At 36.8% G+C, this 16,663-nt stretch overlaps 1 protein-coding gene across 1 annotated transcript; it reads right to left on the minus strand.

The window, feature by feature from the left end:
* Positions 1 to 5,877: 5,877 nt before the first annotated feature.
* Positions 5,878 to 7,088, minus strand: LOC128866100 (apolipoprotein D-like). Its single transcript, XM_054106598.1, has 5 exons — positions 6,986 to 7,088; positions 6,791 to 6,902; positions 6,592 to 6,722; positions 6,292 to 6,464; positions 5,878 to 6,220 (listed from the first exon to the last, which is right to left on the minus strand). Exons 1-5 carry the CDS (start codon positions 6,991 to 6,993, stop codon positions 6,093 to 6,095), a joined length of 552 nt encoding a protein of 183 aa, XP_053962573.1. The 5' UTR covers positions 6,994 to 7,088; the 3' UTR covers positions 5,878 to 6,092.
* Between the last annotated feature and the right edge of the window lie 9,575 nt (positions 7,089 to 16,663).

Genomic DNA, 16,663 nt, shown 5'->3' on the forward strand with positions numbered 1-16,663 from the left:
TGTTGTAGTTTAGTTTCGTTCGCCTAATTGTGCGAGTTTTTGAACATCGTTTGTTATAAAGGAATAAAATTCTGGAAAATATATAACTTAGGATTTTACAAAAGTTTATCAACAATGTAAATTAAAGAAGTCCTTTATTAGGTGACCTATTTTATAAATCTCAAATCGGGATGCTTTCCAATTGGTTTTAGTACTTCTATTATCCTTTCCTCGCTGTTAATTTTTTATATCTTTTTTCTATTGATTTATTTATTTAAGTCTATGAATTACAATCATTACAGGCTACTGATATATTATATATATTTAAAAAATAACATAAAATTCAAGAGATTAAAAACAAAATAACTTTTGAAAGCGAGAAATAGGGAACAACACCATTATTAATGGAATTTATGTCACATAAAACACGAGTAATGGGAGTATTACTGGCAAAATTAGTTTTAAAGTTTTCCCAATAAAAAGAGTAGGGGTAAAGGTAAATCGAATCCTTTCTAACAAGTTGGGACAATCAATGATTCTGTAATAATATTATGAGTCAAGGCCAGACACAGTGTAGACCTATGAATTTCTAAGGACTTGAGACTTATAAGCATCAGACGAACAGAATATGAAGACATGGGTTCAATAAAATTCAGAGACCGAAGGGCATATTTGGGAAAGATTTTTTTTGCACACGCTCGATTCTACTAATAGCTTGCTGACTACATGGTATCGAAATAAAAACAGCATGTTCTAAATGGGGCCTAATAAATGATGTATAGAAAAACTTGATGGTATAGGTTTCAGACAACTTCCATTTGGCATTCCATCTGACAAAACCCAACATGGAGAAATGTTTTGAAGTGATATAATTTATACGGTTATTAAAGGAAAATTTGTTATCAAAGTCAACGACAAGACCTTAAACGCACTAACAGACTGCAGGACACAAGTCGAGATACTGCGGTTAGTATACACAATGTTAGACGTTCTCGAGTAAGACACTTGAAAGCACTTGGACAAGTTCAGCGAAGACGATGGCACCACAAGTAAAGCCTATCCATATCGGATTGAACAGTAAAAGTACGTTCACATATACATTAATTACCAATAAATCCTCAAAATTAATCAACCCGTTCACATATGGCAGATTACCTGCAAAGTTGACAATCAGCTGTCAATACTGTTGTGAAAGGTTTTTCTTCATAGAAATTATTTTGGTGGAATAGTTTGGTGTTTTTAATTTTTTAATTATTATTAACGTTATGAAGAAAAGACAAGGAGAAGCAATAGCTAATTTAATTGCACAATTGGCTGCTAATAATAAACTGTTGGAGGAAATCCGTAAACGGCGTTTACTGCGATTTCAAAAAATTATGGCAGCAATACGCATTCGATATTCGATATTAAATTTTATAATAAGTAATAAGAGGACACACGCATTTATTCTGTTATATGAATGCATAGTTAATAATACCTAACAAACATTTTATTAGAATTATGTCTACAAACCTGTTTTCTTTACCGGCATCCATTTTATTTAGTTTTTACTTTAACGTTTTTCTTTACCCGCGTAAAAATAATGATCTATTGCACAGAAAACACAGAGTTGTATGTCAAAACGTATGGTTATTATCTAGGATTATTTTATAATCTCAGATTTCGGGAGAGAAATTTTGTATGGGAAATCACGCTTTTTAATTGCGGATTGGGAGTTAAGCACGAAAAAGTAGGTCATCTACTTATATGTGAACGTATTATAATGACATCCTCTGGAGCCTTGATCGCTGAGGAGATCTTAAGGTCATCAGCATAAAGAAGACATTTAGCAAATGAGAAACAATTTTTGATATCATTAATGAAAAACACAAATAAGAGCGGTCTCAAGATACTTCCTGACGGAACACCAGAGATGGCAGCAAAGGGAGTAAATGTGTTTAACACAAGTAAGAGTTTATCCATCGCAGAAAAGCAGAATAACAAGCTAATTTTTTAACAAAAATTCTATAAGAAACTTTGTCAAATGATTTCGAAAAATCAGTGTTATTTATTTATTCGACCAGGAAACGAGCCGAGAAAGAATCAATGCAGTACTCTCTAAAAACAGCCATGTTAGATACTGCAGATCTGCTGGCCAAAAGCCCATGCTGATTTGTACAAATTAAAGATTTAACGGCAAAACTGAGTTTTGCATTGACATCCTTCTTCTTCTTAATTGGCGCGATAACCGCTTACGCGATTGTGGCTGAGTTTAACAAAGCGCGCCAGTCGTTTCTTTCTCGTGCTAACCGGCACCAGTTGGACACACCAAGTGAAACCAAGTCCTTCTCCACTTGATATTTCCAACGTAGAGGAGGCCTTCCTCTTCCTTTTCCTCTACTACCACCAGCTGGTACCGCATCGAATACTTTCAGAGCCGGAGCGTTTGTATCCATTTGACGAACGTTTGTATCCACATGACCCAGCCAATGTAGCCGCTAGATCTTTATTCGCTGCGCTATGTCTTTGTGGTCGTAAAGCTCATACAGCTCATCGTTCCATCGCCTGCGATATTCGCCGTTGCCAACGTGCAAAGGTCCAAAAATCTTACGCAGAATCTTTCTCTCAAACACTCCAAGCGTCGCTTCATCGGATGTTGTCATCGTCCACGCTTCTGCGCCATACGTTAGGACGGGTATGACGAGAGCCTGGTAGAGCGTTAGCTTTGTTCGCTGAGAGAGGACTTTAGTACTCAATTGCCTCCTTAGTCCAAAGTAGCCCTTGAGAGGAAGATTTGAGTTTAAATAAGTCATTACTAATATTCTCAGGGAAAAAACAAAAAGCTCCAAAGTTTAAGGCATAATCTATGTCAGAAGAGAAGTAGCGCGAAAGAATAAGTTCTTCATCAACTAAATTATTAATTACTGTCAACTGTCATTTAAGCGGATGCCTGTCTCCACTCATGAATGGTGACTCTCTGTTAGACCAGATCTGTGTCTGTATAAGTTGTTCCACTTCCACAAGTTGTACAAGGCGTCGGTTGACAACATAGTACATCTAGTTTGAAATACTTTAAATGACAATCATTTATGTGTCTTAGCTGATCCAACATGCCTCTAACTAGTATCTCTAACTCTACCCTCACAACAAATAATTTTTCTGAAAATGCCGAATTTTATTTAATAGATTATGTTCTTGGTTGGTTGGTTGGTTGGTTTAAGGGTGACCCCGCATCGGAGTGCCACATAGGTCACAAGTTGGGTCCGTTGTGTTGCCCTAGAGCTCATTATTTTAAATGATTTCCCCACCTAACCGAGATTTTTATTGTAGATCTTTGTCAAAGATATTAATTCGTTTCGAGAATTTGATGAGAGATTCGATTCTCAGGTCCGAGAGTACTGAAAGATTGTCAATTGTTGGAGAGCCTAGAAGAGCGAGTCGACTTCTGGCTAGACCGGGACAACTGCACAGCAAATGTCTGCGCGATACTTCTTCATCTTCGTCCTCGCAGTATCTGCACAGGTCGTTTTGAGGAACCCCGAGCCGACGTGCGTGAGTGCCCAAAAGGCAGTGGCCGGTGATAAGAGATATTATATGCCTTAGTTCGTGTTTCGAAAGACTTATAAGGGTTTTTGTCTGTTTCAGATTGTAGGATGGCCAGATTTGTCTGGTCGTAACGCAAATAGTTTCCACTCGCCACCTCCGATCAGCAATGCTGTGAAATTCTCGATCAATGAGCAATTTACATGTTGAGAGCGGAATGTGGATTGTGGGTAAGTTACTAACATTTGATTGCGCAGCTCCAGCTCTTGCGAGCTCATCAGCTTTGCAGTTACCTTCGAATCCACTGTGACCCGGTATCCAGATAACTTGGACAGAATTCTGAACACTTATCTCGTTAAGAGATAAGAGAAAGGATCGAACCACATCTGAGTGGGTATAAGAGGAGCTAAGTGCTCGAACGGCCGCTTGACTGTCGGTGAAAAAGCGGATATCCTCTAGTGATATTCTATTTTCTAAGAGAGTTTTCGCAGCATACCAGATAGCGCATACTTCCGCTTGGAATACGCTACAGTAGTCGGGTAATCTAAATGATAGATTGATGTGAGGAGAATTGGAAAAGATTCCAAATCCCACTTTGCCGTCTTGTTTTGAACCATCTGTATATATAATCAGTGGGCCATCGATTTCGGTTAGATTTGTCTTCCATTCTTCCCTAGTTGGGAGTGAACAGGAGAATAGCAAGGGTGGTGATGGAAGACTTACATGATAGTCTACGTCGGAAGAGATAACAGTGTTCCTGTGCAGTATGGCAGAACGGCCAAGATACTTTTTCCATTTTGATATGGCATTCATGCGTGTCGCTGCTTTCACTGCAATCGCCTTGCCAGCCAGATCGATAGGGAACAAGTGAAGCAACGTATTTAGAGCCTTAGTAGGTGTTGTACTTAAGCATCCTGTTATCAGGAGGCAGGCTGTTCTTTGAACTCGATCAATTGTGGCTACTCTACACCGTTTTTCGAGTGCTGTCCACCATACAACCACACCGTAGAAGAGTATCGGTTTGATGATCGAGGTATATATCCAATAAATGATCCGAGGTGAATAACCCCAGGTTTTGCTTATAGCTTTCTTACAAGTATAAAGAGCTATGAAAGCTTTTTTACATCTGTTTTCGATGTTCAATTTCCAACTCAACTTCCTATCTAGAATAACTCCTAGATATTTAGCTGAATCAGATAGGAGTAATGATTCCCCTTTTAAGGTCATTGTTTGCAGTGGAGGAGATTGTTGTTTCCTATTGAAGAGAACAAGATCTGTCTTTGCTGGATTCGCATTTAGTCCGCATTCGGTGCACCATTTTGACAGAATATTGATTGAGCGTTGCATGAGCTCAGTGAGGGTATTCAGGTGTTTGCCTGACACGCAGAGAGCAATATCATCTGCATAGGCTACAACCTTGCAGCCTGCTTTTTCGAGATTTCGAAGCAAACTGTTTACAGCGAGATTCCAGAGAAGGGGTGAAAGTACTCCGCCTTGAGGAGTGCCTTTGACGGCGTACATTCTCATGCGGTTTAACCCAAGCTCTGAAGTGATTATTCTATTTTGGAGCATTTGTTCGATCATCGATTATGTTCTTAGTCTGAATTTATTTCAAATTAACAATTTTGTTAATTCTCTGAATAGAATTATGGGCCCTATATTTGTAAGTGATAACTTAAGCTAAGATATCAATGAATGTTTGAATCACATAAACCCTAAAGATATGCATCATTTACTCTTAGTTGTCAAACTCGATTTCTACTGTTTTGCTACTTTGTTTTGCTGTTCCTTCGGATGCCAGGTTATCGCTTAATTATCCATTATGCAATTTTGCCAACTCCAGTTTTTATTGTTATTCTGCTTGGATAACATTCCCCTTAGAAAGAAAAAGAATTACATTATAATTTACCTTGGTATCCTAAGGATTTTAAAAGGCTTAAATATCTTAAAAATAAGTTTAAATATACTAAAAATCATTTGTATTTCGTTAAAGGATTTCAACTATTAACATAAATGTGTCTATGATACTTAAATTAATAACATGGAGTTGAACATTAAAGCAAATCCTAAAACCTTCTGGAAATACATAAAATCTAGAAAGAGTATTGCCAGTGTTTCCACCGCCATCTTTTTAGATAGTAGTCAAGGGCGAAGCTGAAGTGAAGCGGTAAATTTATTTGCTGAGTTTTTTGAATCTAATTTTTTTGATGAAGAACTTGTTCTTCCGTGCGACTTTTCTTCTGACATAGATTACGTCTTGAGCTTTGGAGCTCTTTGTCTTTCTGCTAAGGGTATTAGTAGTGTTTTATTTAAACTGAACAGGCTTATTTCCAGAAAAATTAAGGCGCGATTATCATAAAAAACATCCATTATATATGCGAAATTCATATGGAACATTTTAATTTTCAAGAATTTATTTATTTGATACTACATATATTTAGTAAGAAGTTATTTTTATCAATTCCAGTTGTTAAGAATTCATATTTATTTAGCTTTTTGCTTAACTGAATAGCCAGCTTATTCATAATTCCAAGCCAGTCCATTCAATTGGGGTTTTCCAGCATTTGGGAGAAATCATCAGAAGCTGCTGCTTAGCATTTGCTTTGATCCGTAACAGTCAATAGCGAGGGATCAAATCCACTTGAGCTCACAACATTTTTAGCCTTCGCCACAGTGGCAGCAGATGGTACTCGTTGGCGGGTAAGGATCCAAATCCACGCTAAGGAAAATCAGAAATATAAAACACTGAATTTAATCAATTCTTGGAATTTAATTTTCCATTCTACTTACTTTTATGTGTGTTGCCACTAGCGGGTTCGCAGGTGTAAACAACAGCGTAGCTAATGTAATCGGTGAACAAAACCCAAAAGTTGTTGGGAGTTACTTGACCAGAGTAGTGAATTGTGAACTTACCATTTGAAATTTGCGTGGCAGTAGCGACATAATCGCTGCTTTTGCCGGTACTGCAGAGCACAAAAAAAATGGAAAAGATAATATCAAAAGCTGAACTAATATCCCAAAGAGGACATGTTTTATGAAAAAGGTGCATATACGGTATATGCAGGTATATATTTCAATTGAATTACTTACGTTGGATCAACCAATGTATCCACCTTGTGCATCACATTTTTACTTTTTTGGGTGTGTACTGTTCTCACACACTTGGAGTTACCCTCCAAAGCAGAAGGATACTTGGCATATTCGTAAAAGGTGCCCATATACTGTATCGCAAACAGAAAACATTAATTTAGTATTTGACAAATGTACGCAACTGTTCACTTTTACTTACTGCATATAAGTTGAAGTAACTCTGTACTGCCGGACTTGGGCAGGCACCTTTAGATCGGATTTGTGCATTGGCAAGACCGAACAGGGCCAAGGCGATGATTGGAAGGATTGTCCTATATTGGTGCAAGTTACAAGCATTAGTTTAAATTTATAGATTGGTTTCTTGGGTTTCCCTTAAGGATTTTCTATTACTTACTTTTGCATGCCGTATACTTCGTGTAGTTTACTGGTTAAACTAATGTTTTGCTTGCACTGGTTGCACTTTTTATACCCTTAGTAACGAATTTATTCGATTATTTATTTTGTGGCCACCGCTACTCGTACAGTGTTCAGTTATAGACGGTCTGGTAGGTCAAAATATGCATTATTTTAATTCAGAAGTGAAATGGTATTGAATAGTTGTTGAAAAAATAGATGAAATTAAAACAAGAACTGGAATGAAAAAGTAATAACAATAAAAATGTTGAATACTAATTCTGTACATACCCATTAGGGTGTCCCAGGCTACAAGGGGGAATTTTTTTTTTCGGAATTTCAATACGCATACCCTTTATTTTTTTCCATTTGACTCTAAAAACTTAAATATAAAATATTATTGAGATCGGATGTCATTAACCCGTGCCGACTTGATGTCAAACTTTAAGTTTAAAAGTTAGTATGAAAGCTATAGGCTCACAATAGAGAAAAGTTTAATTGAATTTTTAGATAAATTAAATAAATAAAAATAAATAAAATATTTCGTATTTATTTTCTTTTTATTATAAAAGGGACATCAATCATCAAATTTTCTTTTCAAAGTTTGCTTTTTACAGACGGGATATACCTGTCTGTGTTCTTGTACGGAACGTAATAAAAATTGTTTTTGCTCCTCTTGAACAGTGATCAAACCATGGAAGTCTTGCATTAACTTAACCACTCTTTCTGCCGTATCATTTAACTGATTTCAGTCCTAGAAGCTTATTTTTAGCTTGTAGAAACGAATCATCATTTGACAACGAAGAGGGGCACTTGTTCAGAAAACTGTCGTCAATCTGGAGTCGATTAAACAGGAACTTGCTTTTGACAAAGACGAAGTCATCAATGTTTTTCTCTGAAATTAAAACAGATAGATCAGTTATCAATTATACCTATTAGCAAACTTAGTAAAAGAACAAAATCAAGGCTTAATTAACGTACCAAAAAGTGGGCCCCAGAGGTCTTCTTTGGATGCAATGTAACGTTTATTGTGAGCTGTTGGGTTTTCTCTAGTTAAGTTAGCAATCATTTTTACTTTAGTTTCTAGATTGACATCATCATCAAATAAAGCCAGAATAGATACTTCATCTGTCAAATACCAAAAATGCTGGCAAAACTTCTGCAAAGCTGCTTTTGAAATACTTTTGCCTATTGTTTCGTAATTTTTCATGGCCTTCAAAAAACACAAATCCTGATACGGCGCCTTTACTGCTAAAATACATTGGAGCCAGGGTTATACGTAGGATGTCACGATGAACAGACATACGTCCAACAGAGCTGCCTTATCCTTGATTGAAATCTGAATTGAGAGCTAAGTAACGATATTTTAACGAATAAATGGCTCTCGCCATGCATCGAGCCTGGTGCATAGCACCTGGTGCCGAATCTTAAATTTCTTCTCTGAATCTCCGCCAAGAAATATAATTGAAAGCTCAATTAATTCGCGATAGTCATAGATAGATTTTCTCGGGATCGATATTTTTCCAGTTTTCTCGGAATTTCTTCAATAATGGGATAACTGGGCTTGTAGTTACTTGACTGATTTTCGCTTCAAACACGCCTTTAAGTACTAATTCGTAAACGTGATGACGGCAAGCAAAAATAAGCACTTCTCTACCCAGTTTTTGTTCGAGAAGCACACATGCTCCATTTATGCGGCCTGTGTTAGAAGCAGTAGTATCACAACAGAGAATCTGCACTTTGTCTTCAAGGTTCCAATTCGTAATAGCATCCCTAACTGCGTCTGCCTGTTCCCTTCCTGTCGAGCTATCCAATTTAGGAACAGCAATAATTTGTTCTTTATTATCGTATGTAATAATTACCGGTAGGTGTTCTTCTTTACTTTTACGTGAATCTAGAGCTGGCAACAGTTTTCCGTCCCAGTGGACAGTTATCGTGTCCGGGACCTTGTTTTGAAAATAAATTTTTATAGCTTCATTTCCGTACGAACTCTATGGATGGAGGACCTGCTTATAGGGAATTCATCCGTATTGTGCCCCAGAGCCTCAATAGTAGCTTCAATTATAAAGACAGAATCCCTCACACTTAACTGACACCTGTGTAATGCGGCAAATAACTTGGGAGTTATGATATTTTTCCGCATAGAAGTTTTATCGAGCTGAGAGGAGGCTTCTCTTGCGCTGGGCCTATTTTCTTCTAATTCTATTATTTCACAATCAGAAGAGGACTTTTCTAGTGGTGGTTCGCAAGATGATGTTGATGGGGCTAAGGATGAAAAATTTTTAGCACGTCGCTTTTCCTCCTCGATGATTCTAAGGCACGTCCTTTCCTCTTTGTTTGTCAGTTTTTTGTCCACTCCGGCTAAGTGACCGGGCCGACCTGGTTTTCTTTGGCGCTGCAAGAAGATCTTATCTTCATTTATTGTAATCGATTGAAGAGCATCGGCATGTGCAATGTCAAACAAATTCTTTAAGTTTGAAACAAACTCCTTTCGACGCTTCAAACACTTCTTGAGTTTTTTTCGCATTTTTTTGCAATTCACTCCAAACTTGGTATAGTTAACTAGTTTCTTAACACATTTAGATATTGATCTGGTCGGTATACGTGCCTTTTCCCAATAAATAATACACTCACAAATTGTGAGATTTGCACTTTCATTGACACTTAAGTTCACTTCACGAATATTAAAGAACAAAACTGCCAGTACTTTCCCGTTAGAGGGAAGTTTAGAACCGGTGATTTGATGTTTTACGTCCCCTATTACAAATATCTCCTTTTAGGAACTTCGTAACTCCACTGACATGTTGACTACACGAAGAAAAACGCGATTACTAATAAAATAAACAAGTAATTACATGCAATCAATCCGACAGTTCGCGCGCGCCGTACTATACAAGTACCGACAGGTTTCCACGCAACTCGGCACGGGTTGCCGTGATTCTAAATAGACGAAACTTTATTTTTGGATGTTTTGAGACCATTCAAACAAAATAAGAGGGTATGCGTTAAAAAAAAAAAACACTTTAATTTTTTTGGGACACTCTAATACCCATATATCTATTTTATTTTTTAGTCTTATTCCACTGTTGTTCTTCCTCCCTTTCTAATTTTGGTGCGATACACATAATGTACTTATTATTATTTGCATAATAATTTATTAAATAATTTTCTAAAATATATTTAAAGTATTAGCCGGATAACTATCATTTTATTAGATAAAAACTTTAATATAATTAAGTTTCCGCAAGTGTTACACTGTGCAATGCTACCTAATCTATTTTATTCTTTACGAGTGCACGAAGTCATTTGTAAGGTCACGATTTGTCGTGGTTTAATTTTGTTCGCCTAATTGTGAGATTTTTTGCACATCGTGTGTTGTAACGAAATAAAATTCAGGATAGTGCAGAAATTTGTAAATTGAAAAAGTTCTTTATTTGGTGAACAAATTTATAAGTCTCAAATCTGGAGGTTTCCTAATTGGGATTTGCACTTTTGCTATTTGCTATACTGTTCTCACTGTTATTTTTCAGGAATAATTTTTAGTTTTTCGGATCCTCTTTTATCAAACCGGATATACTCCCATTTAGGATGGTAGATATCTTTACACTAAAATCAACAATCAATAGGCTGTGCTCTGCCGAAGTTGGTCGGCCTTCTTCTATCAAAAAGACATCGTAGACTTCATGACCTAAAGGCCTAAGAGCTTGGTTTACTCGGTGGAAGGTTAAAGAGAAGTATACATTGTTATACTTGTATAGAGCAGTAAAAATATGTATGAGAAAGGAAATTGTTAAATCTTTGAGCTAAGTGACATTTTGACATGGCATGAATGGGCGGAACTCAAATTGTTTTGCGTATAGATAAGTCTAGTATGGATTTTAAGGTGGAGCGATAGTATTATGTGGACACTTTTCTATATTTTTTGTAAATACTGGACCATAAATTTATATAAATGTTCTTTGTAAAATACTTCTGAAATGTAGTCGATTGCTAATATTGAGTAATTTCGATAAAATCTTATCCACTGCTAAAATATGCGTCATCGCCGAATTGTAGAATCTGACTAACAGCATTGACTCAATTGTTCAACGAGAATATCATAGATCTGATCTGTAGTCCACTTCTATCTGTCATTACCAATTTTGAGAAGAGACTATAAACAATTCATCGAGGTAAGTCCTTATATTATTTGCCGATGCTGCAGAGTCCTGACCGTGACGGAGTATTGAAGATGGGGGGAAGTATTTTTCTAGAAACATCTCTTAGTTGAACAAAGTGTCACCAGGAACCTACTGGTGATACCACAGAGACATGTATAAAAAAAGTTAAAAGCTCAATCGCACTTTATACATTGCACTACATGAGTGACGGAATCGTCAATATTGTGCTCAAAGTAGACTCTATGTATCAAGGCCTTTCTGTCTCTACCTCGTACATCGAACTGCCCGTCAAAAAGTTATATTACATAGATCTCAAGAGAGTCACTTTTGAAAATATTTTGGTATATCAGAATTTTTGTATATCAGTAAATATGATAAGTTAGTGGCATTTGCCCGTTACACTCATAAAATAAGAAGATGCAATGTTGTTATTGGCTAAAGAATAAAAATTCACCCTATAAATTTCCACACAGTCGAGGTGTTTTTATAAATTCGGAATATTGCAAAATTGCGTCAACTGCCGCGCGCTCAAAATAAAGAAAACTGCCGTAAAAACTTGAACATTTTGGTTCAGAAGAGATTATTTATTTGATCCTATATTTAACAAGAAGTTATATTTACCAATTCCAGTTGCTCATAATGTCATGCTCATGTGTCGAAAATTGAAAATATTAATTTCCAATTAGATATACATTCCAGCAAAAACAATTTAGACATACATATGTATGTGTAACGCGCGCTTTTTAAACGAACAATTCCCGATCTTTTTTTTGGCAGAATGCAACAGTGCATTTTTACTTACTTTAGTTATTTGGAAATTACTCTGAACTGGCTTATTTGGGCAGGCACCATTAAATTTCATTTCTGCGTTGGCTATACCAAACAGAGCCAAAGCAAGAATTGTCATATATTGGTGCAAGTTAATAGTTTAAATGTATAGATTAGCATTTTAGGTTTTCCTTAAGGATTTTCTATTACTTACTTTTGCATGTTCTCTCTAGTTGAAACTAATGTTTTGCTTGCAGTGCTTACTATTTTTTTAATCGTGGTAAGGAATTTATTTGAGTTTCGTACTCATGGCTACTCGTACAGTGGTCAGTCAAGGCGATCTGATAAGACAAAATATACATACATTAGTTTCATTGAGAATTGAAAAAAATTAATTTTAATAAAAATTTAATATTAATACTTCTTTGCATACACATGTATTTATTCAATTTGTTAATCTTATGTATTACGGGGATTTCCTTCTATTTTTTAATTTTGTCTGTTTCACATAATGTAGTCTATTATTTCTACCTTTTGTGGAATTTATTAAGTAATTTTCTAAAAAATATTTAAAATATTAGCAGGATGTCTATAATTTTAATACAAACTTTAATATACATAATTCATTTTCCTCAAGTGTTACACTGTGCAATTCTATCTTATCTTATTTTACTGCTTGAAAATACTCGAAACCATTTGTAACATCACGATTTGTTGTAGTTTAGTTTCGTTCGCCTAATTGTGCGAGTTTTTGAACATCGTTTGTTATAAAGGAATAAAATTCTGAAAAATATATAACTTAGGATTGTACAAAAGTTTATCAACAATGTAAATTAAAGAAGTCCTTTATTAGGTGACCTATTTTATAAATCTCAAATCGGGATGCTTTCCAATTGGTTTTAGTACTTCTATTATCCTTTCCTCGCTGTTAATTTTTTATATCTTTTTTCTATTGAAAGGCTACTGATATATTATATATATTTAAAAAATAACATAAAATTCAAGAGATTAAAAACAAAATAACTTTTGAAAGCGAGAAATAGGGAACAACATCATTATTAATGGAATTTATGTCACATAAAACACGAGTAATGGGAGTATTACTGGCAAAATTAGTTTTAAAGTTTCTTTCTCGTGCTAACCGGCACCAGTTGGACACACCAAGTGAAACCAAGTCCTTCTCCACTTGATATTTCCAACGTAGAGGAGGCCTTCCTCTTCCTTTTCCTCTACTACCACCAGCTGGTACCGCATCGAATACTTTCAGAGCCGGAGCGTTTGTATCCATTTGACGAACGTTTGTATCCACATGACCCAGCCAATGTAGCCGCTAGATCTTTATTCGCTGCGCTATGTCTATGTCGTCGTAAAGCTCATACAGCTCATCGTTCCATCGCCTGCGATATTCGCCGTTGCCAACGTGCAAAGGTCCAAAAATCTTACGCAGAATCTTTCTCTCAAACACTCCAAGCGTCGCTTCATCGGATGTTGTCATCGTCCACGCTTCTGCGCCATACGTTAGGACGGGTATGACGAGAGCCTGGTAGAGCGTTAGTTTTGTTCGCTGAGAGAGGACTTTAGTACTCAATTGCCTCCTTAGTCCAAAGTAGCCCTTGAGAGGAAGATTTGAGTTTAAATAAGTCATTACTAATATTCTCAGGGAAAAAACAAAAAGCTCCAAAGTTTAAGGCATAATCTATGTCAGAAGAGAAGTAGCGCGAAAGAACAAGTTCTTCATCAACTAAATTATTAATTACTGTCAACTGTCATTTAAGCGGATGCCTGTCTCCACTCATGAATGGTGACTCTCTGTTAGACCAGATCTGTGTCTGTATAAGTTGTTCCACTTCCACAAGTTGTACAAGGCGTCGGTTGACAACATAGTACATCTAGTTTGAAATACTTTAAATGACAATCATTTATGTGTCTTAGCTGATTCAACATGCCTCTAACTAGTATCTCTAACTCTACTCTCACAACAAATAATTTTTCTGAAAATGCCGAATTTTATTTAATAGATTATGTTCTTGGTTGGTTGTTTGGTTGGTTTAAGGGTGACCCCGCATCGGAGTGCCACATAGACCACAAGTTGGGTCCGTTGTGTTGCCCTAGAGCTCATTATTTTAAATGATTTCCCCACCTAACCGAGATTTTTATTGTAGATCTTTGTCAAAGATATTAATTCGTTTCGAGAATTTGATGAGAGATTCGATTCTCAGGTCCGAGAGTACTGAAAGATTGTCAATTGTTGGAGAGCCTAGAAGAGCGAGTCGACTTCTGGCTACACCGGGACAACTGCACAGCAAATGTCTGCGCGATACTTCTTCATCTTCGTCCTCGCAGTATCTGCACAGGTCGTTTTGAGGAACCCCGAGCCGACGTGCGTGAGTGCCCAAAAGGTAGTGGCCGGTGATAAGAGATATTATATGCCTTAGTTCGTGTTTCGAAAGACTTATAAGGGTTTTTGTCTGTTTCAGATTGTAGGATGGCCAGATTTGTCTGGTCGTAACGCAAATAGTTTCCACTCGCCACCTCCGATCAGCAATGCTGTGAAATTCTCGATCAATGAGCAATTTACATGTTGAGAGCGGAATGTGGATTGTGGGTAAGTTACTAACATTTGATTGCGCAGCTCCAGCTCTTGCGAGCTCATCAGCTTTGCAGTTACCTTCGAATCCACTGTGACCCGGTATCCAGATAACTTGGACAGAATTCTGAACACTTATCTCGTTAAGAGATAAGAGACAGGATCGAACCACATCTGAGTGGGTACAAGAGGAGCTGAGTGCTCGAACGGCCGCTTGACTGTCGGTGAAAAAGCGGATATCCTCTAGTGATATTCTATTTTCTAAGAGAGTTTTCGCAGCATACCAGATAGCGCATACTTCCGCTTGGAATACGCTACAGTAGTCGGGTAATCTAAATGATAGATTGATGTGAGGAGAATTGGAAAAGATTCCAAATCCCACTTTGCCGTCTTGTTTTGAACCATCTGTATATATAATCAGAGGGCCATCGATTTCGGTTAGATTTGTCTTCCATTCTTCCCTAGTTGGGAGTGAACAGGAGAATAGCAAGGGTGGTGATGGAAGACTTACATGATAGTCTATGTCGGAAGAGATAACAGTGTTCCTGTGCAGTATGGCAGAACGGCCAAGATACTTTTTCCATTTTGATATGGCATTCATGCGTGTCGCTGCTTTCACTGCAATCGCCTTGCCAGCCAGATCGATAGGGAACAAGTGAAGCAACGTATTTAGAGCCTTAGTAGGTGTTGTACTTAAGCATCCTGTTATCAGGAGGCAGGCTGTTCTTTGAACTCGATCAATTGTGGCTACTCTACACCGTTTTTCGAGTGCTGTCCACCATACAACCACACCGTAGAAGAGTATCGGTTTGATAATCGAGGTATATATCCAATAAATGATCCGAGGTGAATAACCTCAGGTTTTGCCTATAGCTTTCTTACAAGTATAAAGAGCTATGAAAGCTTTTTTACATCTGTTTTCGATGTTCAATTTCCAACTCAACTTCCTATCTAGAATAACTCCTAGATATTTAGCTGAATCAGATAGGAGTAATGATTCCCCTTTTAAGGTCATTGTTTGCAGTGGAGGAGATTGTTGTTTCCTATTGAAGAGAACAAGATCTGTCTTTGCTGGATTCGCATTTAGTCCGCATTCGGTGCACCATTTTGACAGAATATTGATTGAGCGTTGCATGAGCTCAGTGAGGGTATTCAGGTGTTTGCCTGACACGCAGAGAGCAATATCATCTGCATAGGCTACAACCTTGCAGCCTGCTTTTTCGAGATTTCGAAGCAAACTGTTTACAGCGAGATTCCAGAGAAGGGGTGAAAGTACTCCGCCTCGAGGAGTGCCTTTGACGGCGTACATTCTCATGCGGTTTAACCCAAGCTCTGAAGTGATTATTCTATTTTGGAACATTTGTTCGATCATCGATTATGTTCTTAGTCTGAATTTATTTCAAATTAACAATTTTGTTAATTCTCTGAATAGAATTATGGGCCCTATATTTGTAAGTGATAACTTAAGCTACGATATCAATGAATGTTTGAATCACATAAACCCTAAAGATATGCATCATTTACTCTTAGTTGTCAAACTCGATTTCTACTGTTTTGCTACTTTGTTTTGCTGTTCCTTCGGATGCCAGGTTATCGCTTAATTATCCATTATGCAATTTTGCCAACTCCAGTTTTTATTGTTATTCTGCTTGGATAACATTCCACTTAGAAAGAAAAAGAATTACATTATAATTTACCTTGGTATCCTAAGGATTTTAAAAGGCTTAAATATCTTAAAAATAAGTTTAAATATACTAAAAATCATTTGTATTTCGTTAAAGGATTTCAACTATTAACATAAATGTGTCTATGATACTTAAATTAATATCATGGAGTTGAACATTAAAGCACATCCTAAAACCTTCTGGAAATACATAAAATCTAGAAAGAGTATTGCCAGTGTTTCCACCGCCATCTTTTTAGATAGTAGTCAAGGGCGAAGCTGAAGTGAAGCGGTACATTTATTTGCTGAGTTTTTTGAATCTAATTTTTTTGATGAAGAACTTGTTCTTCCGTGCGACTTTTCTTCTGACATAGATTACGTCTTGAGCTTTGGAGCTCTTTGTCTTTCTACTAAGGGTATTAGTAGTGTTTTATTTAAACTGAACAGGCTTATTTCCAGAAAAATTAAGGCGCGATTATCATAAAAAACATCCATTATATA

This window comes from Anastrepha ludens, chromosome 6, assembly GCF_028408465.1.
Source record: "Anastrepha ludens isolate Willacy chromosome 6, idAnaLude1.1, whole genome shotgun sequence".
Classification (NCBI taxonomy): Eukaryota; Metazoa; Arthropoda; class Insecta; order Diptera; family Tephritidae; genus Anastrepha; species Anastrepha ludens.

Coding starts and splice junctions, on each gene's coding strand:
- LOC128866100 (XM_054106598.1), bottom strand. Junction 6,465..6,591: donor GATACATTGGTTGATCCAAC/GTAAGTAATTCA, acceptor TGTGCTCTGCAG/TACCGGCAAAAGCAGCGATT. Junction 6,221..6,291: donor TAGTGGCAACACACATAAAA/GTAAGTAGAATG, acceptor GATTTTCCTTAG/CGTGGATTTGGATCCTTACC.